General features: G+C 36.2%; 3 protein-coding genes across 7 annotated transcripts; 1 reads left to right on the top strand and 2 right to left on the bottom strand.

Annotated features, from left to right (window-relative positions):
* Nucleotides 1-559: 559 nt before the first annotated feature.
* LOC140790759 (large ribosomal subunit protein uL18c-like) lies at nt 560-3,403 on the bottom strand. Its single transcript, XM_073140996.1, has 3 exons — nt 2,914-3,403; nt 1,967-2,128; nt 560-937 (listed from the first exon to the last, which is right to left on the bottom strand). Exons 1-3 carry the CDS (start codon nt 3,127-3,129, stop codon nt 788-790), a joined length of 528 nt encoding a protein of 175 aa, XP_072997097.1. The 5' UTR covers nt 3,130-3,403; the 3' UTR covers nt 560-787.
* Nucleotides 3,404-3,551: 148 nt separating this feature from the next.
* LOC140790760 (uncharacterized) lies at nt 3,552-7,100 on the top strand. 4 transcript variants are annotated; one of them, XM_073140999.1, is made up of 6 exons: nt 3,552-3,622; nt 3,839-3,904; nt 3,976-4,116; nt 4,346-4,419; nt 5,366-5,514; nt 6,543-7,100. In XM_073140999.1, exons 2-5 carry the CDS (start codon nt 3,872-3,874, stop codon nt 5,502-5,504), a joined length of 387 nt encoding a protein of 128 aa, XP_072997100.1. In that variant the 5' UTR covers nt 3,552-3,622; nt 3,839-3,871; the 3' UTR covers nt 5,505-5,514; nt 6,543-7,100. The 4 variants fall into 4 exon arrangements, with proteins under 4 accessions (XP_072997100.1, XP_072997098.1, XP_072997101.1 ...); XM_073140998.1 differs by lacking the exon at nt 6,543-7,100 and adding an exon at nt 3,707-3,727 and having other exon boundaries at nt 3,568-3,622; nt 5,366-5,752; XM_073140997.1 differs by lacking the exon at nt 6,543-7,100 and having other exon boundaries at nt 5,366-5,752.
* LOC140790758 (DEAD-box ATP-dependent RNA helicase 50) lies at nt 5,998-25,930 on the bottom strand. 2 transcript variants are annotated; one of them, XM_073140995.1, is made up of 8 exons: nt 25,497-25,930; nt 24,452-25,011; nt 23,881-24,075; nt 21,372-21,559; nt 17,422-17,635; nt 8,642-8,773; nt 6,970-7,139; nt 5,998-6,339 (listed from the first exon to the last, which is right to left on the bottom strand). In XM_073140995.1, the coding sequence occupies exons 1-8, from the start codon at nt 25,858-25,860 to the stop codon at nt 6,099-6,101; spliced, it is 2,064 nt and encodes a 687-aa protein (XP_072997096.1). In that variant the 5' UTR covers nt 25,861-25,930; the 3' UTR covers nt 5,998-6,098. The 2 variants fall into 2 exon arrangements, with proteins under 2 accessions (XP_072997096.1, XP_072997094.1); XM_073140993.1 differs by having other exon boundaries at nt 24,452-25,029; nt 25,497-25,912.
* Between the last annotated feature and the right edge of the window lie 406 nt (nt 25,931-26,336).

The raw sequence follows: 26,336 nt of genomic DNA, 5'->3' as shown, positions 1-26,336 counted from the left end.
TAGCGGTAGTGATGCCACATTATAATACTGACCAGCAAGCTTTAGCCATCAATTTATGCATGCTTCGAAATCTCCTGCAGTAGTTTTACTTGTTATTAATGTAGTTCAACCTTCACAATGAGAATCCATCTTTAGGGGAACTGAGCTGGTTCATTTGTGCAAAGCTCTCTGTGCATCATAGCAACATATAGTAGGGTTTGAACATCAACCATGACATGCACACAGAATTTCCCAAAAGAAAGCAGATTGAATGGTGGAAACAATACCATTATTTTGGGAATTCGTTTTGATACAAAATGATCAAATTCATGGAAACAGTTCATATGGATGGCTTTTAATTGTAATGCGTCATCTGAGTCGGTCTATTCCCCAGATAAAATAGACACAAGCATTCATGCTAGAGTATTTAACCAATAGCAAAAGGTATTAGATATACCAATTCCCATGTATCACAAGTGCAATTGCACAGATACTCCACTTTCCTAGACTATTATCTACACATGGGCCATGGCCAAAATAGTGAAGGATGATTACATGTTAAAAAGCATCAACTCTAACATTAGAAAGGAAGCTAGCACAAGTTTGAGATGCTTAAATGCATAAGGTTCGTTAGATACAAAATTTAAGCAATGCTTCAGTATGATAATAATGATGATACAACTGACAACTCTCAAGACTTGTAATGCTTACAAAGATTGTCAAGGTTACCACAACAAATTGGTTCCTTTGATTGCCGTAAAACCAGAAAGAACTTACAACTAGGGGACTCTGGTAAACTTGCCAAATTTCAGAACTGAAGACCCTGTTCCCGAGCAGCATTTGCTAGAGCTTCTATGCGTCCATGGTATGGATAACCACCTCTGTCAAAAGCCACTTTTGTTATTCCTTTTTCCAAGCAAGCCTTGGCGATAGCTTCACCTATCTTCTTTGCCACCTCCTGGCACCAAAAGTTAAAGAAAGAAAATTCTATTAGAAACCAGAAATCTCAAACTGAGATTGCTACATTACAATCTGCGGAGCAGAAGCAGCAAAACTAAAGCTACAAATTGGATTTCATCTGTCACTTCCACCATAAAAGTTGAATCATGTTATATATATATACACACACACACAGTAATCTTATAAAAAAGTCCATCCTAAGCAAGGATTTCTAGATCTACTAGATCAGAATGATGAAAATAAAAAATAAAATGAAGGTTGTCTCCTTCCAAGATTTTGTATGTGTACCATTATTCAGTGAAGAGAAAAGTAACTACAAAATTCCACATATACAGATGACATTCTAAAATGCATTTTTGCAGGAAGGGCCTGCAATAAAAGCTAACCAAACATTGCCATGTAACAAAAAGCTTAATCTTATACAGAAAACATGTATTTATTATAGACTTGCTATTCCAGATACAGAGGATGGCCTCACTCATGAAAATTTGTTGTCTAAAGATTTTCATTTATGAGTTTATAATTGATAACATGTGAAGAGCAGATCATTTAACATTATACCCCCATTACTGATCATACTGATCAGAAAGGTGGCCCAGCAATCATTATGTCATTTCATTTGTGGGGTTCACAGTTTATGAAGAAAAAGATGAACAACCTAAATTATTCTTAAACATGAAGATCAGCACCATAGGGAAAATATACGAGTTAAGATGGTATTGAGTCGATTGACATTATCTTTCCCACAAGATAAGATGGATGTCAGTAAAAGAGAAATTTGTTTATTTGAGATTTATTATTGTTGCACATTATGTATATAACTACATATACATAATAAATGCAGAGGATACAAGAGAAGAACAATGTTAGCATCTTTAACTGGGATTGGAGACCCAAAACTATAGAAGCAAGGAGAGATTGGACCATGCATTATTGCATAGGATGAGAGAAGATATATAAGTTGAACGACGGTTGATTCAATAAAAGAGAAAACATAACATGACAAAGGATGGTCTTTACAACTTACAATTGTTGGGCCAGAAGAGTAATCAGATTCCTCAGAGATGGGCTTCTGCATTGTTGAAGCTGCAGCCAAGGTGTGCATCTTGGTATCGTCAATGACTTGGACATATAAATGCTTGTTTGAACGGAAAACACACATCCTTGGCCTCTCTGGGGTACCCTCAACCTGAAAACACAAAAGGAAATATCTTAACCTCTACATATCTGGCAGCAGAACATGAACTATAGCACATTTTTGGGTAGCAGAACAGAAAAAGAAAGAGAAACAAAAACACAGACTTTGAGGCAAAAATAATAGCATAATTCCACTTAATGAAGGAAAAAAATAACCGGCTTTTAAAGAATCATGTTGCGGCGGAAGTACGACAGTGTAAGCTTATTACTGACGTGAAGAGAATGAAACTTATATTTTAGATACCTAAAATAACCAGTTACAGAATCCTGACGGTATACACTAAGGAGGCAAAAAAAAAAAAATGCAAAAGCAAATTGAGACAAGAAATAGATATTATGACTTCAACGCATATTAAAGAGAAAAAAAATAGAAATTATGAATGTCCTGTTGAATTCAATGCCAGGTTTTCACCATTATAGAGAAAAACAAAGATAACAAAATGTGTATCAAATGCTGCATGAAATAGGCAAAAAATAGTTCCAGACAATATATATATATATATATATATATATATATATATATATGCCTGTGGATTTCTTGGCTTATTGCTAGGGATTTAGCATTAAATGACTTACGATTTTTTTTTTTTTTTTTTGCTTTATAACACAGCATATTTCTAAAATCAATCCCAATAAAACTTCACAGCACAAAGAGGTAGAGGGAAAAAGATTGGACTTTTCATCATTAATCATTTTCCTTATATTACAAGGAAGGCTCAGCTTGTGGTGTCATTGTCCGGCCATCTATCAAACAGGTTGTAGGCATAAAGACCTTACCTTCTTACGGACGCGTTCGTGGCGGGCGGTGCGGTTCTCCCTCCTGGTGGCGGCCTTGGCCACGACGGCCAAAGGCCGCTGCTTTGCGGGTGACGGAGCTGACGTCGTCACGGTCAGCCAGCAGAGGCGCTGCCCGCACGGGAATGCGCTGCCCCTTCCTCCCATAGACGACGCCGACGGCGGCGGCGCAAAGATCAAGGCACCGCAGAGAGACATTTCCTTTTCCCCTCTTCGTTTTCTCTTTCGTTTCCTTCGCTTTCGCCTCCTCCCTCTGTCCTCTCTCTCCCTCGCAAGCGCTTTTGAGACCTTATCGGTTATCTCTATCCTCCACTTCAATGCATTCGGGTAGATGAGATGGCACTGAAGTATTCCGTAAATTACCTTTTTGCCCCTTTGGAGTAACTACTAATTTAGAAGAGGGTTAAAATTGCAAAATGTGCTGAGGGCAAGCTTTACCGCGAACTATTCTCGCGCGTATTGCCTCAGCTCTATATATAGCTTTACCTACGGACGCCGCCCTCTGTAGTTTGAAAATCCCGCTTAGCGATCGAAGGCCATCGGTTCGCTTCAGCTTAAGCTTTCGATCGATCAGGGATACATCTGCGGGATTTCGAGCTCCAAGCGTTTTTTTTCCCTTCCGATCGATCCGATCTGAGGAGCAAATGAGCAATCTCTCCCAGTTCCAGTACTAACTCACTAATCGTCCAGGGTAAGCTTCGAATCAATGCCATCTGATCTCCAGTTTCCATCAAATTTTCTGTGTTTCGCAGTGAGATTTCCTTGTTTCTTCCAGAATCATCGACGACGGATCGCCGTGAGATTTCCTTGTTTCTGTGTTTCGCTGTTGGCAGATAGATACAAATGGTGCTACAACGACGGATCGCCCTTGATCTTTCTAATATCTAGATTTATCTGATTTTGACAGATCCGTCGAATTCTTCGTTTCGGGGAGACGACGATGGAGGTGTTGCACAAGCGCATGAGGACGATGGTAGAGATCGAATGCTCTTCTGAATAATTAATACTTCGATTTGCTTTTACTGATCTTTGTGCAAATCCAAGGAGGGAAGCGAAGGGGAAGGAGGAGGTGAGGTCGGGGAGGAGGAGGAGACGGCGGCGGGGTCCGGTTTGGCCGTCGGATCCGAGGAGATGGAGCTCCACATCCAACGCATTCTCGAGAGGATCGAGCAATTCACGCAACAGGTATGATGCCCCAATCTGAGCGGCCTGATCTGCTCTTAGTTGTGTCGCGGACTAATTTTTGCTCATGTTATAAAAAAGAATAAATAGAAGGTTTAATTTCCAAATGGTCAAGATGCAATTTTGAATGCAAAGTTCCTGTTATATACCATTGTGTTTAACAAATTTTTGCCCTAAAGGAAAAAATAGATAACAACTTTTGTGACAATGTAACTGGTCTATGCCATGGAAGGTCTCCGAGCTGCTCGAATCTGGGCGGACCCTGTTCAAGGATCTGAGCACAGAATTCGAAGAGCGTTTGATCTCGTAAGTGACACTAGTCTTGTTTCTCCACACAAGCACTTGTTCATGTATCTCTTTCTTTCTCATTCTCCATAACTACATTTAATCTTGGGATTATTTTGTCTCGTTCCTTAGTATATGTGCTTAGTGCAATTACAGCCTCTCATGTCAATATTTCTTTATCTGATCTGAGTCTTCTTCTTTCTTCTTTCTTCTTTTTTTTTTCTGAAATCAATTGACAGGATACAATTTGGTAGTTTATTGAAAATTCAGCTGTTGAATTAAGAATAATAAAACGACAAGGTGTAAACTGTAATTAAAACTTACTTTCGAGTGCAAAAAAGAAAATCCATTTAGGCCATAGCTTGGGTAAAATAATTTAATTGAAGTTTATTTTGAGTTTAAGCCGAGCTCGACCCTAAACTAGCTGATCAATAAGTAAATTCAAGCCCAAATCAATTTAAGCTTATATGAAGCCTAATTAAGCTTGTAGAATGAAGCTTTATTCGGGCTTTAATCTTATGAGCCTTTAGATCTTTTTCAGCTTATGCATCTTTAGAGCTTGATTTAAATGTTAAACATTAGTCATATATATATATATAATATTAAGTATTATATTATTATTTTTAAGTCTCATTGAACCGAGCTTGATCAAGCCTTATCGAGCCAAACTTGAGCGAAGCCAAGCTGGACTACGTTGACAGCCCTAATCTACAGGTTAAACAAAGATATTATTTATTTTTCCTTCCCACTAAGAATAAAGAGAATATATTTTGGCATCTAAGTAATTGAAATGGATATCAAAATATTGCATGTTAGTTCAACTTACCTCTTAGAAAGAATATTTCAAGAGTTTATAAACTTAATAACTAAATTTTATATTACATTTTATATATGTAGAAGCAGTTTTTCTTAATTCATGAAGCTAAAGGGCCCTTAAATTCTCTGTTCTACCCGATGATGCATACAGAATACACACAGAGCAGATGGAGAAGTGGCAGGAGGAGATAAAGGAGCTGCGCATGCAAGACGCATCCAATGAGGCAGCCCGAGCTCTTCTGCATAACGCCCAGTCTCATCTTCTTCAGAATGTTCAGCAAGACTCCTGACTCCTGAGAGGTAGCACTGGACACACCCATTATAGTAGAATGCATTCTGTGCTTAATGACCAGATATAGCCACATTACTAGCTTGCTAATGCTGTGATTGTTTTGCTATGGAAAGCCTTACAATTCTGAAGACCCTGTAATATGTAGTCATCAGCAATGTCTTCCTTGCGTAGTGTACGACTAGTTACGAGTGTCCTTTTAAGTAACTTTACAAATAATGAACATAGATGTAGCAGAACTTACTGGAACTGGAAGGATTTATTTGGCAGCAATCAGACGGTGAAGCCACCACTTACCCGCCTTTGAATTCTTGGCAAACGAAGATGCTTACAGTTATCATGTGAATTAACTTTTACAAGTAGACTTCATTAAAGTACAGGACTTGTAAAGCAAGAGGGATATCGTAAACAGAAATGCAAACCAAAATCGCACCTCGAAGAAGAGTCTTTGGTGAGGAAAGAACATCGAATTTCACAGAGAGAAAAGAAGAAGATTGAACAGTTCTCAAGTAGGGGTGAAGTTTATAGCTTGCTAAGATTGTCAATATTTCTGTTGCTTCTCAGTAATACAAAAGCCCTAATGGCTATTACTCATCTACAAAACTGAATTCTCGTAAGAACAAGGCACATCATGCAATGGATGACCCTTCTTGTTTCTTTCTATTATCCTCCTAGCCAAGGGGACCTGCTTGCCTACGACAAACACATAGGCCTTGCCTCTGCCCCCAGCGCCACGAGCTGTCCTCCCAACGCGACGGACATACTCACTTGGATCACGAGGGAAGTCAAATAGCACGACATGGTCCACTTTTGAAAAGTCGATGCCTCGCGATGCCCTGCAGCATGCAAAATTGCCAGTCCCAGTCAATAGACGACAAAATTATGACAAAGGAATGACAGTTAAAATGAATATAAAGCTATTAAATTTTACTTGTCACTAGATCTTACTGCATGTCGAAAATGAGTCCAAAGTTTACAACCTGCGCTTATCTTGCAAAATAATATAATGACTTCATATCATTCATTCTCACTTGTTCAGGTCCGCCCTCACAGAAAACAGAGGAACTCATTGACTAAGGAGAGGATGCACCATGCCAACTGGAAGTTTAAATTAAAAGACGTTCGTCTGTTGATGATTTTTAGCATAAAGCTAAAATATCCTTTGCACATGAAAATTGACATACCAGCATTTGGCTCTGAGATTACGGATCGCATACAGTGATTCACTAAAGGAATAGACTCAAGGTAATGATCAGCCTAAGTGACACACAAGTACATGATTCGCATGATGCCACAAGCCCAAATCATATTATAATAAAGTAGAAAGACTACACAAAGATTAAGATCACTGTATCAGACATCGAGTAGGACAAAAATTGTTCAATGTAAAAATTTAGACACAAAAGTAGAGATACTCTATAAAATATAAATGTCAGGATAAATAGCCTTTGCCTTGTCTCTGTTACCTATCAGTGCAGATGAGGAACATAGGATCTGTAGACCCTGAATGAAACTCCTTCAAGTTTGCGAGGCGCATTTCCTGTGCTAATGCAGCATGGAAAGGCAAAACTTTGATATCTTCTCCTTTTCTATCAAATCTGTTGAACATGTTCTCAACCTTTCTGCAGGTCTCAATCTACACAGTTAAACAAAAAATGTATTGTTACTTGAGAGTATAGAAAAAAGTGAATCATCAAAATGTCGGGCAGAGGAAAATTTGACTACTGAGAAGATGTTAACATGCAGCATAAACAGAAAACAAATAGAAAGGATATGTTAAGACAAAACTAGACTACAATCTTATAGTTTTCCTATACCAAAGGTAGAAAATATATATTTTACCCCTTATAATTTAGCTCAATTGCACAAAATTTCTCTGTACTTTCAACTTAAACCTTCTCTAGTCTAGACTAAAGTATAACCATTACTTTTTCTATCATATTTAACGGTACTAACTATTGACCAATATCTCGTGTTATAAGACCATATTTATATGAGGAAAGCAACCCACTTCCAAAAAGAAAACACCACTCACCCATGACTTAATACATAGGGTCAAAATCATTATTTCACCTTCCTGTTAACAGCAGATCAATGGTTGCACTTTAGCAACCACAGAAGGGTTAAATGTTTAAGTTGAAAGAACAAAAGAATTTTCAAGCAATTGGGTCAAACCACTAGGGGGGGTAAACTGCAATTTCCCCAAAAAGGTATCACAAAAGGTAGACATTCCAATACATGTAAGAACTATTCTAATTCCTGCTTATTAACTTCCGAAAAATGCAAAATCCCTGCAGTAATTAAACTTGGATGCTGAGATGGCTCATTTATTTGCTAGTGACAGTGATCATATATAATATATTCGGCTCAAACATTTTCTCATATATTGGCTCATAGAAATATACATACATGTCATGATATTAATATACTGAAGGTGATTTCATTACTAATATTGCATTCAATGCGGCAGTTAGCTAGTTGAACACCAATTTCCTAGGCATGCATTATAATGACACTTCTGCACAATCAAGACGCCCATCGTTCAAAGCAAAGTCCTTCTGGGGCATGTGGCTCGGCAAGTAAATTGGGTCATGACTCATGCATCACGTCAGCATGTGTTGGTCATGTGGACCAATACCAAAATCCACGATATAGAGAGTTTACATCCCATTCTTTATGACTGAGGTTGTAGAATTGAAATTCATTTATCTGGATCTACTTATAAGATGTGAAATACCAAATCCAACTGAAAAGAGAAAGAGAAATTAAAGAAAGAAAAAAAAAACACATTTTGGTTTTGGATTATGCACATATTTAGTTTTCTACTTCACTATCTAAAACTATCTGGAATGGTTCAACACAAATCACTTTAGACCTTGTAGACTGCACGTAATGTTTCTCAATTTTTTTAGGTACAACCTGGATCCTAGAATTCAAGGAGGGATAAGCTTTTCATACTGGGCCCAAATGTATATAAATGTGATGTACACATATAAATCACAGACATTATTTACACACACAGCACATGTATAAACAAGTGCAAAAAATGCATACATGTGTATATATATAATGCATGTATGCATGTGTATGGGGGGAGAGAGAGAGAGAGGGGGGGGTGAGGGAGGGAGGGGGGATCACCTTATTGCAGAAAATAATAGTTTTAGGAACTGGAGATTCATCTACAAGTCGCAAAAGAGCAGATTTCTTATTCAAAAAAGCTGTATCTGGATTTTTTTCTTCCCTGTCATCTCCACTGCAGTCCACCAGAACCTGCATTTAAACACATAGAAGTCACCTCAATGTTCCAAAGCAAGATAACTACTATAGATGGATTCATACCACAGCAAAATAATGAACTAGTTTTCTGCGGAAAAGAGGTCTCACAGAACAAAGAAAGGAAGCATTTGCTATCTTCTATTCTATGAAAAATGATATTCTAGACAGCCCATGTTTACATCATCAAAGAGATATGGAAACTTCCATATTTATGCAATGTCAATATATAAATTTACCATCACAATATTATAACTGTATAAAAAGATAGTAAGGGGACATCGCAAGCTTTCATAGGTGAAATGAAATAGATGGCTTTCTCAATTATAGATGTAGCTTATTTTTCTTTAATCTGAACGTGATGTGTCAGAATCAGGAAAAAAAAAGTTGGGTTAAGAGAGGAGGGTGCACGTGTAGCCCCTCCCCTCTCCCTCTCCGGCATGCGATGAGGCGCAGAGAGAAATCGCGCCTAATCCAAATCAGATTAGATCTGGATTTTTCTTAATTTATAAATTAAAACCCTAATTCTCTCTCTCCCCTTAATCCCCTCCCCCTCCTTCGTTTTCTTTTTTTTCTCTCACCGTCGGAATCGCGACGTGGGTTCGACCCGTCGGAGCATCGCCGGAGGAAATTAGGACCACCACACTCCTCCCCGGTGAGCCCTCTCTCATTCCTCTAGTTTAATTTAAATTTAAAGAGATAAATTAGAAATACCTAAATTGTGGAATCCGACTTCGTCAGCAAATCAGGCCGGCCGGCGGCTTCGGGTCGCAACCGCATCGTCACCGGAAGCTTCGTGCTCTAAGCCCGGTGTCGGTGATGTCTTCTAGGGAGCCCTCGTGGCTCCAATCGACGTCGGTGGTGAGTTCTACTCCACCTCGTGAGGACGAGAGAGAGAGAGAGAGAGGGAGAGGAGAGGTTGAGGGTGGTCGTGAACCGCCGCCGACGGTCACCCTCTCCCTCAATTCTTCTCTTCTCGCGTCGGTCGCGAGAAAGGAGAGAAGGGGTTGGCTGGGCTCGGGTTTAACCCGAGCCAACCCCTTTTTCATTAAGTTCGGGTTCGGGTAGGGTTTGGATTTCAGATCCACAGACCCGACCCGAACTAGTTAATTTTTGGATGGGCTGCGGGTTAGCCCGTAGCCCAATCCATTATTTTGGCTAGGCCTTGGCCCAGCTCAATTGGTTCCTTTTTGGATGGGCTGCGGGTTGGCCCATAGCCCAATCCATTAATTTGGCTGGGCCTTAGCCCAACCCGATTAGTCTTTTTTGAATTGGGGCCCCGGGCCAGGTAGCCCAACCCAATCCAATGGGTAATTAAACTCATTTTAGTTATTTTTAGTTTTTCTTTAAATTTTAAAAATATTGATATTATTCAAATTAAAATTTTTATTATTATTTATTATTTAAGGTGGTGATTTTTAGTACGTGAGCTAGAGATTTGAGATTTCGGTCGTCTTGCCTAGACTAAGGTGAGTGGGTTCACTCACATATTTATTTTATTATATTTCGTACCTTTGTCAGACCATGTAAATTTTCTATGTGCAAATTATTTATTTCACCCTTACATGCAAAAATTCAATTGTTATAATTTCTGTGTGCAAATCTATTTATTTCATCTGTACGTGCGAAAATTTAATTGTTATATTTTCTGTGTGCATTTAATTATTATACTCAGTGCATTACCATACTTCATGCAAATATTGAAATTTGTAAAAAGAAAAAATGAGACTAGTATTGGTACGACTTAGAGAATAGTCCCGGTATAAATCGTTTACGATTTTCCGTGGTGACTCAAGTCTATCTGGAAGTCTAGGGGAAAATCGTAAATCAGATCACTACGGTGACTTTTTTAGGTGACTCTGGCAGAGTTAGGAAACAGTCCTAGGATGAATGAGAAATTTCCTAGGTGACTAACTTCTCTCAACGGTTAGAGGAAAAGACAGAGTGTGTTGATCACATGGTGATACCATCTGATAACCCTAACCGGATCAACTATGAAGAAAAGTCTCGAGCGTCATCTCGAGGTGACTTCTAGTTGATGTGGATCCACAGGGTTTAGACCCATTGAGATATATGATAGTATAAATATTGAAAAGATGTTAATATGTTGAAACCGTGCAAGGTTACAAGTTGTGACTCTCTCTATTGTTATCAGTGTTATTATTTAAAGAGCATGCCTATTGCATATTGTTATAGATATTGTTGCTTTTAGTTTAATTTTATTCAACATTATTATGATTAAAAATTTATTTGGTTTTTCGAGTGGATTCCACTCACTGAGCTATAGTTGTTGACTCATAGATTCTATTTTTGTATTTATTTATCTATCTTAGGTAATAGTCAGTGGGGCGACTGAGCGAGATGTACCCGGACTCCACCTCCACTTAGGATTCACCTATTTATTTTTTCGCTCATTTAGATTTTATGATTTAGATTAGAAGTTTTATTTATTTCGTTAGAGACTCAAAAACAATAATATTAGTTTATGTTTATTGCAATTAGTATGCAATTTAATAAAGCAATTTTTTATTTTACTTATTTATTTGCCATCGTACTCGTAGAAAGTATTATTAAGGCTTTGTGTATCTCAAGCATATTGAGATGCATGGCCGGTCATGATTTCTATTTCGGGTCATGACATAATGTAAACATAAACTGGCAATGTCAAGCTCTGAAAATTGTTGATATGAAAATCAAACAGGAAATAGTTTGCCTCTGTTTTCTGAGGTGTCCTTCACTCTTCTTCAGTTCTTCCTATTAATAATCTTACTGCATGTATTGGATAGGCGCGATTAAATGAGGATAGTAACATGAATGAATGAGGTTACCTAAATATAGAATAATAAATGTTTGTATCACATACAACCAGGGGTTGAAGCTAGATGATATATTATGTAAGAATCAATCAAGAGTTGGAGTTGCTCAATGGACACCAAATAGTGCAAAAATTATAATAAGTAATTTCAATCAGATAGAAAATTCTCAGTACAAAAGAGTGAGAAACCAAAACTGAAATGGGAGGAAGTAATAAAAGGAGACAACATAGCACTAAATTTAACACATTTTTGCACAAAATAGAAATGAATGGAGGAAAAGTATCTACATAGTTTATCCCAAATAGTTGGCTTGGTGATGGTGGTAATGATTGTTGTTAGAGTCACAAGATGTTAACGGGCCTCTAACACCCTATGGTTAACATTTAGTTTTGAAGCTTACAGTATATGCATCACTGTAGATGAAAGCCCAATATATATAAAGATTAAAAGAGTACTCAACTAGCCAAAAAAATTAGATTCTAAGGCATCACAACTTATCATAGTTAAAATAAGAAATTTTTGGAACCCTATATATCAGTGAAAGGCACTAATTGTAACAATCCAGAATTTTAAAGCATAAATAAATAAAATAAATAGAAATATATATATATATATAGTTTAGATAATGAGGAATTTTATTTTATCTTTTATATTTTAGGATTTTTATTAAATTAAATTAAATAAAAAATTTTAGATATATCTTTAAGATATTAGAATCCTTATTCTAATAGGACTCTTATTATATTTTTTTTCAATTATAAAAGGGGGCCTAGAAGAAAACCCTAGAAAGATTTTTTAGGGGAGAAATTAGGCGGTACCGAGAAAAAAAAAAGAAAGAGAAAGAGATTATTCTTAGGGGAGATTAGAGAGAAAAAAAAAATAGAAAATAGGGGGAAAAAGATTTTATCATACCAAAGAGAAGAAAAGGAAAGAGAAGACAATCATGAAGTGCTTTGGAATTCATGCAGATTATGATTAGGATGCAAAAATTAAATTATTTTGGATTGAGCGATCAAGGCAAGTTCACACTCATATTTTCTTAAATTTTTATTATATAAAAATAGAATTGATGAATTATAAATATCTTTATGTTTATTCTTATCCTGTTTGATTTTATAAGACAAGAACTTTACAATATGATGATGTAAGAAATTCGTTGTTTTAAGGATTTTCAATAAAAATTAGAAATATTAAGATTTTGTATTTTATAAAAAATTTATATTTATCATTCTTGGAAAAAAAAGGGATTTTATTGTTTATTATTTTTCAGATTTCAAAGTATTTATTTTTATTGCAGAAAATAAGATATAAATTAGGAATATTTCAATTTAAATGAATTTTAGATTTCTGAAAATAATTAATCTATATTTCTATTGTAGAAAATAAGATACAAATTAGTAATATTTCAATTTATATGGATTTCGAATTCCTAAAAATAAATAATATTATTTTATTTCTAGAAAATAATATATAAATTAGAATGACTTCAACTTAAAGGAATTTCGGATTTGAAAAAAAACAAATATTTATTATTATATTTTATTTTCAGAAAATAATAGAGGAAATCTTTATGCTAATATATTTTATTTTCTATAAATAAAATATAAGAGATCTTTATTTTTATAATATGATCAAAAATAAAATGTTATTTTTGAGATGTGAAATTTTGCAAGATTAAATATTAGATTATTATTTATTTATGTTTTATGACTTATTAAGAATGATTTATATTATATATATATTAGAGGAAATAGTAGTATTTGAATTCATGGATTATTCGTGTATATATTGTATTTGAAGAATTGAGAATTTTGGTGATTGAGGAATTTAATACTTGAGATTTAGAATGAATCAGTATAGTTAAATACTGATAAAAGTGAGATCTGGAACCCAATTTGTTTTCAAGAAGATAAGTCCAGGGAAAAAATTCTTGGAATGTAACGTTGCGACGTGCTACCAAGTGACTCTGGCGAGATTAGGGAAAAGATTTCTGAATTTTTGTCATGGTGACTCTAATCTTTCTCAACGGCTAGTGGAAAAGTCAGTAGGGCACTGTATAGTACGTACTATGACACTAGACGGATCGACTATCTAGAAAAGTCCCGGGCACCATCCCGATAGTGACTAGGTAGTGCGATGTGGCCATGGGTCAGAGTACCCATTAATGAGACAATATAGCATTTTATCAATTTTGGCAGAGATCGACTGCTTTTATATTGATTTATTCAAATTGAGATATTATGAATGATTTATAATTCAATTTCCATGATAGTATATTTTCAGCAGAGATTGATTTGTTTTATATCAATTTATTTAAAATGAGATATTAGAAATGATTTATAATTCGATTTTCATGATAATACACTCTAGTGGAGATTCATTTTATGCTGATTTATTTGAATTGTGTTAATATGAATGATTTATGATTTGATTTCCATGAAAATACACTTTTAGCAGAGATTGATTCGTTTTATATTGATTTATTCAAAATGAGTTAATATGAATAATTTATGATTCTAATTTAGTATCTATGGATTTTGAAATTCAATATAAGAGACAAGAAAATTATTTATTTTTCAAGACGGCTTATATATTATTATTATGATTTTTTTTCTGCTACTATATGTATCACATGTTGATTTTTGTCATTAGACATATTATTAGTAGAGTGGGTGTAAGAACCAAAAAAAAAAAATTTAGGAGTTAAGAGAGGAGGGTGCGGTGCATGTGCTCTGCATGTGCAGCCCCTCCCCTCTCCCTCTCCGGCACGCTACGAGGCAGTCGCAATTATCTCATCGAATTCGAATCTAGTTTAGATTTGATCTTTTAATCTATAAATTAAAACCCTAATCCCCTCTCTCTCTACTTAATCCCCCTCAGCCCCCTCCCCCTCCTCTCTTCTTCCCCTCCTCCTTCGTTTTCTTTTTTTTTCTCATCGTCGGAGTCACGCCGTGGAATCGACTTGCCGGAGCGCCACCGGAGCCAACGGAGACCACCACGTGACTCCTTGGTAAGCCCTCTCTCACCCCTCAAGTTTAATTTCAATTTAATAAAGTAAATTAAAAATACCTAATTTGGGGGATTTCGACTTCGTCGGCAACTCTCGCCGGCCGACGGCTTCGGGCTGCTGCTGCTGCTCATGCTCAAGAGCTTCAGGCCGTTGGCCTTGCACCATGGTTGCCTTCTGGAAGAGCCCTTGTGGCTCCAGTCATCGTCGGCTTCGAGTCGGCCGTCGATGGTGGGTTCTCCTCCACCTTGTGAGGACGACCAAGTAGAGAGAGAGAGAGCCGGTTGTGAATCGCCGTCGGCAAAGTCGCCGGCGGCCACTCTCTCTCCCTCGATTCTTCCATTCCTCGCGTCAACGCGAGAAGGAAAAAAAAAAGGGTTTGGTTGGGCTCAGGTTTAACCCAAGCCAACCCCTTTTTCTTTTGAATTCGAGTTCGGGTTCGAGTTTGGATTTCGGATCCACAAACCCGATCCGAACCAATTAAATTGGATGGGCTGCGGGCTAAACCGCAGCCCAATCCATTTTCTCGGCTGGGCCAAGATTAGTTTCATTTTTGGAACGGGCCAGGTCAGCAGTAGCCCAACCCAATCCAATGGGTAATTTAACCCATTTTACTTCTTTTTATTTTTTAAATTTTAAAAATATTGATATTATTCAAATTGAAAATTTTATTATTATTTATTATTAAAGGTGTTGATTTTTAGTACGTGAGCTAGAGATTTGAGATTTCGGTTGTCTTGCCTAGACTCAGGTGAGTGGGTTCACTCACATATTTATTTTATTATATTTCATACTTTTATCAGACCATGTAAATTTTCTGTGTGCAAATTTATTTATTTCATCCTTCCGTGCAAAAATTTAATTGTTACATTTTTCTGTATGCATTTAATCATTATATTCAGTGCATCACCATACTTTGTGCAAATATTAAATTTAGTAAAAAGAAAAAATGAGACTAGTATTGGTACGACTTAAAGAACAGTCCCAGTATAAATCGCTTGCGATTTTCCGTGGTGACTCAAGTCTATCTGGAAGTCTAGGGGAAAGTCCTAAATCAGATCACTGCGGTGACTTTCTTAGGTGACTCTGACGGGGTTAGGGAACAGTTATAGGACGAATGAGAAATTTTCTAGGTGACTCTAACTTCTCTCAACAGTTAGAGGAAAATACAGAGTGTGTTGATCACATGGTGATACCACCTGATGACCCTAATCGAATCAGCTATGAAGAAAAGTACCGAGCATCATCTCGAGATGACTTCTAGTTGATGTGGATCCACGGGGTTTAGAACTATTGAGACATTTGACAGTATAACTATTAAAAAGATGTTAATACGTTGAAACTGTGCAAAGTTACAAGTTGTGACTCTCTATTGTTATCATTGTCATTATTTAAAGAGCGTGCTTATTGCAAATTGTTATGGATATTGTTGCTTTTAGTTTAATTTTATTCAGCATTAATATAATTTAGAATTTATTTGGTTTTCGAGTGGATTCCACTCACTGAGCTATAGTTGTTGGCTCATGGATTCTTTTTTTTTGTATTTATTTATCTATCTCAGGTAATAGTCAGTGGGGCAACTGAGCGAGATATACCCGGACTCTACCTCCACTTAGGATTCACCTATTTACTTTTCCGCTCTTTTAGATTTTATACTTTATATTAGAAGATTTATTTATTTCGTTAGAGACTCAAAAACAATAACATTGTTTTATGTTTATTGCAATTAGTTCTAAATTTAATAAAATAGATCTTTATTTTTTTTTTTTATTTGCCATCGTACTCATAGAAAGTATTAATAAGGCTTCGTGTATCTCAAGCATATTGAGATGCATGGCCGGTCATGATTCCTATTTCGGATCGTGATAGTGGGTTACTTGCTCGGCGTCTAGCTCATGAGGATTTATTATTTTGCAGGAATTTAAGAAGCCGTTTAGTGAGGACTCTGAAAACTGAGTACCGTTTTCGCTGTGTCAATCTATTTTAGGATTTGATTATTATTTTGGCTTTCGTGTTTTCTCCGGGTTTTATCCTAGAGATTCACGGCCATCATGTTCCCGGAACAGGGCGTGACACTAATTTAGCAATGACTGGCTTCTTTGTGAGTAGAAAGGAAAGGAACATGAGAAAAGAAATTCAATTTTACAAGGAAAGGAGAGTAAATAATAAATGGAATTGTCTGTTCATTCCCCATCCTTTGCTCCTTTCATGCCATAGTGATGATCTGTTTCCTTCTCTTTACAGCAGTTGGATAACATTTGATTCAATAACTTCCCTAATTTCTTTTATACCAAGTCTCAACTTCAAAGGAGAAAAATGAACTGAAAGATAAGAAGCTGGACCTATCTATATAGACAAAATGATTTCAGAGTTTGACTAATATAGGTGTTTCCTTCTCTTCACAGCAGTTGGATAACATTTGATTCAATAACTTCCCTAATTTCTTTTATACCAAGTCTCAACTTCAAAGGAGAAAAATGAACTGAAAGATAAGAAGCTGGACCTATCTATATAGCCAAAATGATTTCAGAGTTTGACTAATATAGGTGTTTCAGTGAACAAGAATCCTACCAATGCGGGATCTGGGTAGGGCAAAGCTTGATGCAACTTTACCCCTATTATTGATATGTTGTTTGAAAGGCTTGAAATGATGACCATTTTGTATAGCAGGGTCTTATGTCACATTCATTGATGTCATCAATGTTCAGAGTTTACTGCTCCACAAAATTAATTAAAGCTCACAATCCAGGTAAATGCAAAGAAGAATTCAAATTATGCAATATATTGTGAAGAAGAAATAAATCAATCAAAAGAAGAGTAACCTCTTCAAGGCCGGAGCTCGTTCGGTGCATGCCAGGTCCCATGATTACTCCACAATCAGGAAATACTCCCACCACCTTGTTGTAGATGTCTACTGGAAGAGTTGCAGTGACAAAAATATATTGTGCTGACACTGGTGCAGAATCAATTAAACGCTGAAGAACTTGCTCAAAGCCTTCATCACCAAATAAGATGTCGACCTCATCTAACACAATACTGGAAACATGCAAATGCAGTGTCAATTCAGAGGGAAGAAGTACTTGACATGACAATTTAAGCAAAGAACGGCTCTGTGGTTTCCTGATGCAAATTATTGCAGGAAACAGATATTTGTGCCCTCAAATCGGCAGTAAAAAGAAGAGAAATAAGACAATAGCAATCATTTCTTCACAAGACATAACATAAATCTCTAGAACAATGAGGAAATCAACATATGATCTTCCAATATAATTTGATATTACAAAATATTAATCTGAAAGAAACCACACCATTATAGAAGAATGAGTAAAATCCATCTTCAACTAGGGATTGAGACCTAAGGAGTGGCTCATCTACTTGCCTTGGGCTGAGTGACCATACAACACAACACACCATATGGTCACTCGTATAACTCCATTTGAGGCGGTTTATAAGAATGCACCACCTACATTGCAAGCCTATAATTGACTAGTTAGACGGATAGCTGCGAGGTCGATATGGTGCTCTCGAACCGTGATGCCTTGCTTTGGAGATTCAAACACAACCTAGCAGCGGCTCAGAACTGAATGAAGTAGAACTATGACGGCAAGCATCAGGAGAGGAGCTTTGAAGTGGGGGATTGAGTCTACATCCGGCTGCAAATTATATAGACAAACCACAGTGCGACCTATACTCAATCAGAAGTTAGCACATCGCTTCTTTGAGCCATACCAAGTCTTGAGGAGGATTGGACCAGTGGCATATCTACTTGACTTGCCCAAAGAGTCACAGGTTCACCAGGTTTTTTATGTCTCGAGCTTGCAAGCCCAACTCGGTCTAGACAAGCCCATTGAGGCAAATTTGCCCGGTCTAGCCACAAACACAACAGAACCTGAGACAATAAGGTTCTTGGCTAGGAGACAAGTTAGACATGATGGGAGATTAGTAATTAAGGCGCTAATCGAGTGGTTTGGCAGCTAGTGGAAGAAGCAACTTGGGAGCTCAAGTCAGACTTGATGGACCGCTTCCCTGGTTTCACAGTTTGGAAACAAAGTGAGTAGAAGCATGATGCTGTGATGTGATTTGATGTGATTCAGACTTAATCGAGTCACACATTAGAGGACATTGGGCTTGATAGATCGAGTCTATTTTATTTTATTAACTTATTTATTAGTCGAAGTCCTAGATGGGTTAGTGTTTTATTTATTTGCATGAGCTAGTTTACTTATTGCTTTAGTTAGAGTCCTAGTTATCTAAGACTTATTTAATTAGCTAAGTCTAGAGAAGTTAAGTCAGGTCAAGTCTGATCTGGAGTCGGGTTTGCCTCTATAAATATATGGACAAGTCATTTGATTATTACGCAATTATTGAGTCACTGACCCTTATCGTAACTCTCCCTCTCTCTATCTCCCTTCGGTCTCTCCTAGCAGCCTCCTTCCCTTATTTGATTGCCAACTCTCCCAAGTCCCTTAGGGTCGGCCACATCTCCCCCTTCTTCCCCTCTAGTATTCGACCTACACTACTTTCACACGCCATCACGACATCACCACCTCACTGCCCTAACTCCACGCCACCTCCCTTAACCGAGGTACACCAAACCACCATCAAATCCATCACTACCGTAGCCCAACCACCTTTATAACTGCACCATCCAATCCATCTTATCATCACAACAAAGGAGATATCAGTGTATCCAAGAGTAAGGTGAGAAAAGCAGTATTATGATTGGGAAAAAAAGGTAAGGAAATCCCTTCAGGCTCCATTCTGCCAATGTGACTACTGGTAATATCCTATTGGGAGATAAAGAGAACGTATAATAAGAGAAAAAAGACTATTATGTTGCTACAGATATCCTTTATAGCTTTTACTTGCACATGGGGATGGCTAACAAAATCCAAGCTAAACAAGATGACGAAATTAATTTGTCTCCAGTCAAGTTTGAACAGACTGGATAACAGTTTCCTATATTATGTTATTTTGTGAACATTGGAGCATTGTTATTGTGATAAAGTTCAGTAATTACTCAGGAATGGCATTACCAAGGATCTAATAATGGTTATATGATCAGATTGAGTTATGACATAAACATATCCTAACACGTTAGAGTCCCTTATTTTTAAGGCTTATCAATAATGACAGCATTTGACTAAATAGAGAAACTTTACATTTTTAGTTGAGGATAAATTGGTAATAAGGGATCAAAAGGATTTACGGCTATTTTACACAGAACTATCACATTCTCAGGAAAAAAAGATTACTGAAGCTACTCAACAGGTTTTGATTCATCATATAAATCAAACATAGACAGAACCATAAGCAACCAAGGGAACTTCCATTAGAAGTGGAGAAGATATCTAAAGTAAATTCCATGGATCCCAAAATCGGCTGATCCCAAGTTGGATTCGGCCACAGCCGGTATCGACTGATCCGTCTCGGCCATATCGGTTAAAAACAACAATGTTAGCTGAAATTAATTTTTTATAAGATTTAAGTCGAATCTAAAATATATCTAATATAGGATACATTAATAATTGATGTCATCAACTACTTTCTTTTTAAATTTTTAGTTTTTACTCTCTACCTCTCACACACAGTCTCCTCTGACTCTCACAGTTCACCGAGTTTATTTGGCAACCATCTTAGGAGTTCCTTTGGCTAGTCTACACTTTGGTAAACTTAGATGAGGTTTTTTTTTTTTTTTTTTTCCTTCTTTCTCACCACTTTTTAACTCATCTTTTTTACTACTATAGAACAACAGTGAAAATATATCTCTCTTCATGTTGTTCTGCAGTAATAATTTACGAGTATAAAAATATGTCTAATTCAAGTAAAAATTCATTATAGTTTTGAGTGAGTTTTTTCTTTAGTTTTTAAAGTTCATATTTGACTAATTTTTATTTTTTTTTTATTTTTCTATTATTTTTTATAAATTTTTAGAAATATTTCTGCATTTTAAAAATAGTCCGATTCGATACGAGTGGCCTATACGATTAATACAACCGATACGTATCATTTTTTTTTTATAACGGCCAATCCCAATACCGAGTTTTGGAATCTTAGTAAATTTACACAATCTAGTACAAAGATTGCTAATTGTAGGGCACCTAAGGTTGTATACCTTATGATAATGTCACAGTGACTGTTGCAAGAACCATTAGGTTACTAACTCACTTAGCTGATTTCAATCAATTTGAGAATATAGGTATAACTCTACAGAAAATCATAATTCTAATCATCAAAAGGTAGTTGGTTAGAGTGTGTTGGCATAGCTTAAATGGGATAAAGATACAAGGAAAAGGTACTAGATGATCGATCATGCACAACTATGATTATAAAAGGCTCGGCTTCAGCTATGCCAAGATAGGAGTTGATTGGAAAGTTCCCTTTTCCAGAGGATACCTAGCAGGCTAGCACCTACACTACTTGTCCTGCACAGCTCGAAGCAAGAAACTCCATCAGTAAGGTTATCATTCATCAAGTCAACATATAAAGAAACTTCAATAACTGCTAAGTTAATATGAGTACAATAATATAGACGTGCTGGGATGAATTTTGAGCAAAAAATATCATATCTTTATCTTGAAACATTTAGCAAATTCTCAAGAATTATTTCATTTTCAGAAAAAAGAATGTTGGTGCATTGAGATTATGCATGCTACATCAAAAAAGGAAATGCAGGTAAAAATATCATTTATACTTATTAACTGAAACACAATTTTCAGATAATGAATTTCAGGATAAGATGGGTGGACATGAAAAAATCAATATGCCATACCATTTGAGATTAGTTAATTGCAAAAATCCTTCTTGAAGCAGATAAATAAAACGGCCAGGTGTTGCTATGAGCACATCTAGCTCTTGTTGAAGACTATCCAACTGAGTTTTCTGTCGAAAACCACCTGTTGCAACCATAGACCTAAAGGGGACCCCGCCCTTTGATATGGACCGGCAATTGTTAAGGACCTGCAAACTTAGAGATAACTAGATAAGTCAAGAAAGAAAAAACAAAAGAAAAAAAAATGACGGCTTTCCTAAAATTATATATATATTGTTACAAGGAACTTTCAGTTACTCCATAACCCGAGGTCAACGTATTAAGTAAATCTAGAGATGTGCCCATAGACAAAATTAGTGCCTATGTACATCAAACAAAGGAAGGTGTGTGGACTTTCTTCAGTATGAAAATATACGAAATGTCAAAATGAAAAGTAATTTCCTTGTTTTAGTTGTTCATCTTAAATGGCCAAGTAATTTAAATAGAAATAGGAAAGTTAAGACGCACTAAAAACGAGTTATAAATAAAAGTAAAATTTCTTCGGTATCTTTTAGCTACCATTAGTTAGAAGTTAGAACCTTAATATTTGAAATCGACATAATCCAATACTACTCATAACAACAGTGGGAACAGCTGTTCATGAGAAAGATCCATGGAAGAAATGATTGGTTTCAGGTGACTAGAGAAACCACCACGGAAGAGCTGATATGATTATGAGAAAGTTAATTGAACAACTATTTTGTAGTTTTCAATTTTCACGACTACATATCAACCGGATTTCGAACGTTCAAAATTGCTACTATTGGAATATAAAATATAAGAACCACTGTTTCCAAACAGTTTAAGTTTTTAAGGCAGTTGATGAGTTAACATGATATCAAATTCTGAGTTCAAATATCGCCTGGTTATATGTCATCTAATATATAAAGTTTCCACTCATTTAAGTCAAATGAAATCTACTTATTGGGCCATAAAAAAGGTCTTAAGCCTAGAAGTGAGGGAGAATGTTGGAATATAAAATATGAAAATCATAATTTTTAAGAGCTAAATGTTTATCATTTGGTAAGTTAATAGGTACCACCGACATGGCCATCCTTAACTGACATCTCTCTTGTCGGTCTCCGTGCCAATGTGGAGCCTTTTTTTTATTTTTTTCTATTTCCATCAATTATCATTAAATCAACTTTAGTCATTTTCTTAACAAAGATGATATAATATATTTTTCTTATTTCCATCAATCATCATCAATCAACTTTAGTCATTTTAGGAATAACAACTCATGCCTAATTTGTTTTTGTCATTCTCTAATTTTCAATCAAATCAAATAATTAACTAATGTTTTGTCATCTAATCTTTTTTTTTTGTCTTTTCATTATTTCTATCTATTAACTCTTTTAAATGCCTCTAAAGCTCTCATGAAGTGTTAAATGCAATCATATTTGGAGTGTTCAACCATTAATATTAGTTATAATGAGTGTATTTAATCATATTATGTGTTGAATAATATTTATATTTGACTTTTGCTTTATCTTTAATAAAATAGGTCATTTATAAAAATAATCTAAAAATAAAATATTATAATGTAGATTTTAATACATATATTTAAACCAAAAATTGACATGCCAAAGACCCAAAAATATCTCTTAAAAATATTTTAAATGTGTACCAAAGGTGTGTCGTGCCGATGGTGGCACGGCACAACACATGCCATTGGCATGGCTATTTGATGCAGGACAACGTTTCGATTGCAGATTTGAGAATAATAAGTAGAAAAATAATCAAACCCGAGGAATCCACCAACCGAAGTGTCGTAATCCACCAACGTTGGAATTTATCAACAAACACTCAATATGTGAAAACTCTCAAAGTATTCATTAACCTCATAAAAGAGAATTACAAGCTTTTATATAGGCAAAATAAAGTTAAAAAAAAAAAGACGAAAATAACCCTAAAAGGCTAGTCAAAATCCTCATTAAACCAAAGAGCCACATGTGCAGCCCTCTTATGCCTACGAGACTAAATGTGACAAATAATGTTGTCCACACCACTATCATTGATGTCAATTACAAGGCCCATTTAGGTGGGTGACTCATGCAATCAAGTAACAAAACAAATTTCTAACAAGCAACAAAAAAGTGCAGCAAGGAAATCGTAAGCTTTTACAAAGGGAGCTATGCTTGTTTCAAAGGTACAAGGGAGATGAAGTCATATGATACGCCTAGTGGGACTAGAAGGAGCTTCATATACTGCAAAATCAAATCTTACTACATGTCATACCCATTCTCAATTTGAGTTGATCCTAATACGGTAGAGCAAGTGATTTGCCAATAAAGCAACTTGTCAAGATTAAAAGTGATAAACTCATTTACATGCAGATACTTAAAATTTTGATAAAAACAAAAACATTGATACCAACTCTATGATATGCTGAACAAGTGAAAATATTCTCATTGGTTCAAACATGTAAGAAAGGAAGAACAACTGATTAAATTTTAAACCATATACCAACCTGAGAAGACAGTTCAGCAGTAGGTGTCAATATTATTACTCTAGGACTCCCTGATGATGATTTAGAAATCCCTAGTAGTTCCTCTTGTCTTATACATTGTATAACTGGGGCCAAATATGCCAATGTCTTGCCAGATCCACTTTGATCAGCAATTATGCAACTTTTCCCCTCTAAGACAGGCCGATATGCCAAAGCCTGAATTTATTAGAGTATATCAAAAGAAATTCTCCAGATGACTAAAAAATAGCCAAACACGCTACTTGTTTATCTTTCCTCCACAAGAAATCTCAAATAGTCTGACAAACATTTCAGGATCATGTAAAGTGTTTACCAGTTATACCAATCATTTGCAAAGTAAATACAGGTAATCTCTGAAATAACTAAAAATAGAAGCACTCCCATCTTCTAGAATCATCAATAATTTGATCTGAAACAGATCGTTTTATTTATTAAAGATGAGTGAATGATATAAAGTTATAAACAGCATAGTCTATTGACAGTCCCAGTTTATTAATCTGAATTAGCACTCCTGAAAAGATAGAATTCATTACTAATAGAAAAATTGAAGAACCTGAATATGTGATGGCCGAAGGAACCTCAGATTCCCCAGAGATTTGATCATATCATCACTGCAACCAAGATCCTTGAAAGACTTCCTACTGAAAAATCCACTATCAACAGATGTTTTCCTTTGCTGATATTGACGGCCAAGAGTAGTATATTTGTCGGAACCAGCATCTCCCCATCCTTTTGTGGAAGAACTGCCCTTTGAAGCAGGCATACCGACATTAGCAGCTCGTGTGTATTCTTCAGGTTCAACGTGCAGAGTGTGTGTATCTCGAACCCTCTCATTGTTTGCATTGTTATTTAATTCTTCCTGTTGGGAAAAGCCCAAACTAGTATTTCCGCTGTTAAGCTCAAAAGGTTCAATATGGTCTGCACCATCAAAAGGAATATTACCAGCTTGCCGGCCCCTGTTATAATTAGTGCTTTCTTTACTGATTCGTGCTGATCTTCTGATTAGTGATTTTATCTTTTGAGCCTTTAATCTACCAAAACTTCCAACAGATTGACCAAGACGTCCTGTTGGTTTAGCACCAAACTCAGCAACAGCTGCATTCATCTCAACTCCTGTGGCATCAAAAGCATCTGTTACAATAAAAAACAGTTCAGGAGATAATATCAGAAAGACACCATTTGTTAAGTTTCTAGAAAGATAATAAAATGTATGAACATATTAAACTAAATCTCTAGTTGTCAAATGCTCAACAAATGGAGTATAAATATGCACAAAAGAGATCAAAATCCGCAAGCCATTATTCTTATTAAGATTTCACCCCTTGATTACTAGGAAGAACACATGAACTACTAACCAAATGCAACAATTGCTCAAGAACGACATTGCTAGTAATCAGGCTTTCAGATAAAATTCCAGTCCAGTTCGACACTAATTTAGCATCAGCATGACCATCCTAGTTATTGTAACTAGGGAAAAAGAATGAATTATTTCATCAAATTAGCTCCCAATAAGTCATAAGTTCTAAAATTTAGCTCCTTTCCTAATGGTAAGCAAATGGTTTGAGGTAAAAGCATAAGAAATCTACTCAATTTCTCACCTTTCTCGTTCTCCTTCTCTTCCTCCTTGCGAGAGCGAGGACTCCAAGAGAGGACCTCGTCGGACGGCATGGGGGATTCGCGGACGTCGTCGTCGGCGCCGCCCCAGACGATGACCTTCTCGCCGCTCTCCTTGTCGAAGAGCTCGTATGCGCCGGCGGTCTCCATGGGAACTCTCTCGAACCTTCGACCTCTTGCCGACACCATTACTTCCCTCTTCCCATTGGTACTACTACTAGTAGTGGTAGTTCTTGCAATCGACCAACTCCGGCGAAGAAGGAGGAAGCGTCGGGGGGGACCGGGAGGGGCTTGGGAAATTCCGACGACACCATCGAGGAAAGTGCTCTGTGGAGTTCTCGCGAGCATTTAAGCGAGCTTTCTATGCTTTGCTCTCTTCTCTTTGTCCCGGATAAGGAATGAAAATTATCGGGCTCCCTCGTCCAACATATATGAGGACATTTGACAAGAAAACCCTCATATTTCCACGAAATTACGTCTCTTTTTAAATTTTTATAAAGTAAAAAGGGTAATCTGAAAAAAAAAATCTAAATTATTTTTTAATTTCCTCGCTCAGGCTCATTTTCGATTTTCTTTGCAGATAAAGTATTTTTCTTTTTTTTTCTTTTAAGTTTGTTGTTCTGTAATTTAGTGATAGGATAATATAAAAATATAGAGAAATAACTCATTTCTGTAATTTAGTGATAGGATAATATAAAAATATAGAGAAATAACTCATACACTTTTCTTTTCTTTTTTTCTTCTTATGTTGATGTTTTTTCTTCTTCTCTTTGTTGTTTCTTATTTTGTTGCTGCTACTTCTTTTTCTTTTATCTCTTGGTTAT

This window comes from Typha latifolia, chromosome 6 (genome assembly GCF_019914945.1).
Source record: "Typha latifolia isolate L0001 chromosome 6, TyphaL0001v2, whole genome shotgun sequence".
NCBI classification, from domain to species: domain Eukaryota; kingdom Viridiplantae; phylum Streptophyta; class Magnoliopsida; order Poales; family Typhaceae; genus Typha; species Typha latifolia.
Note: the sequence above shows the minus strand (reverse complement) of the source record. Positions and strands in the feature narration are given on the sequence as shown.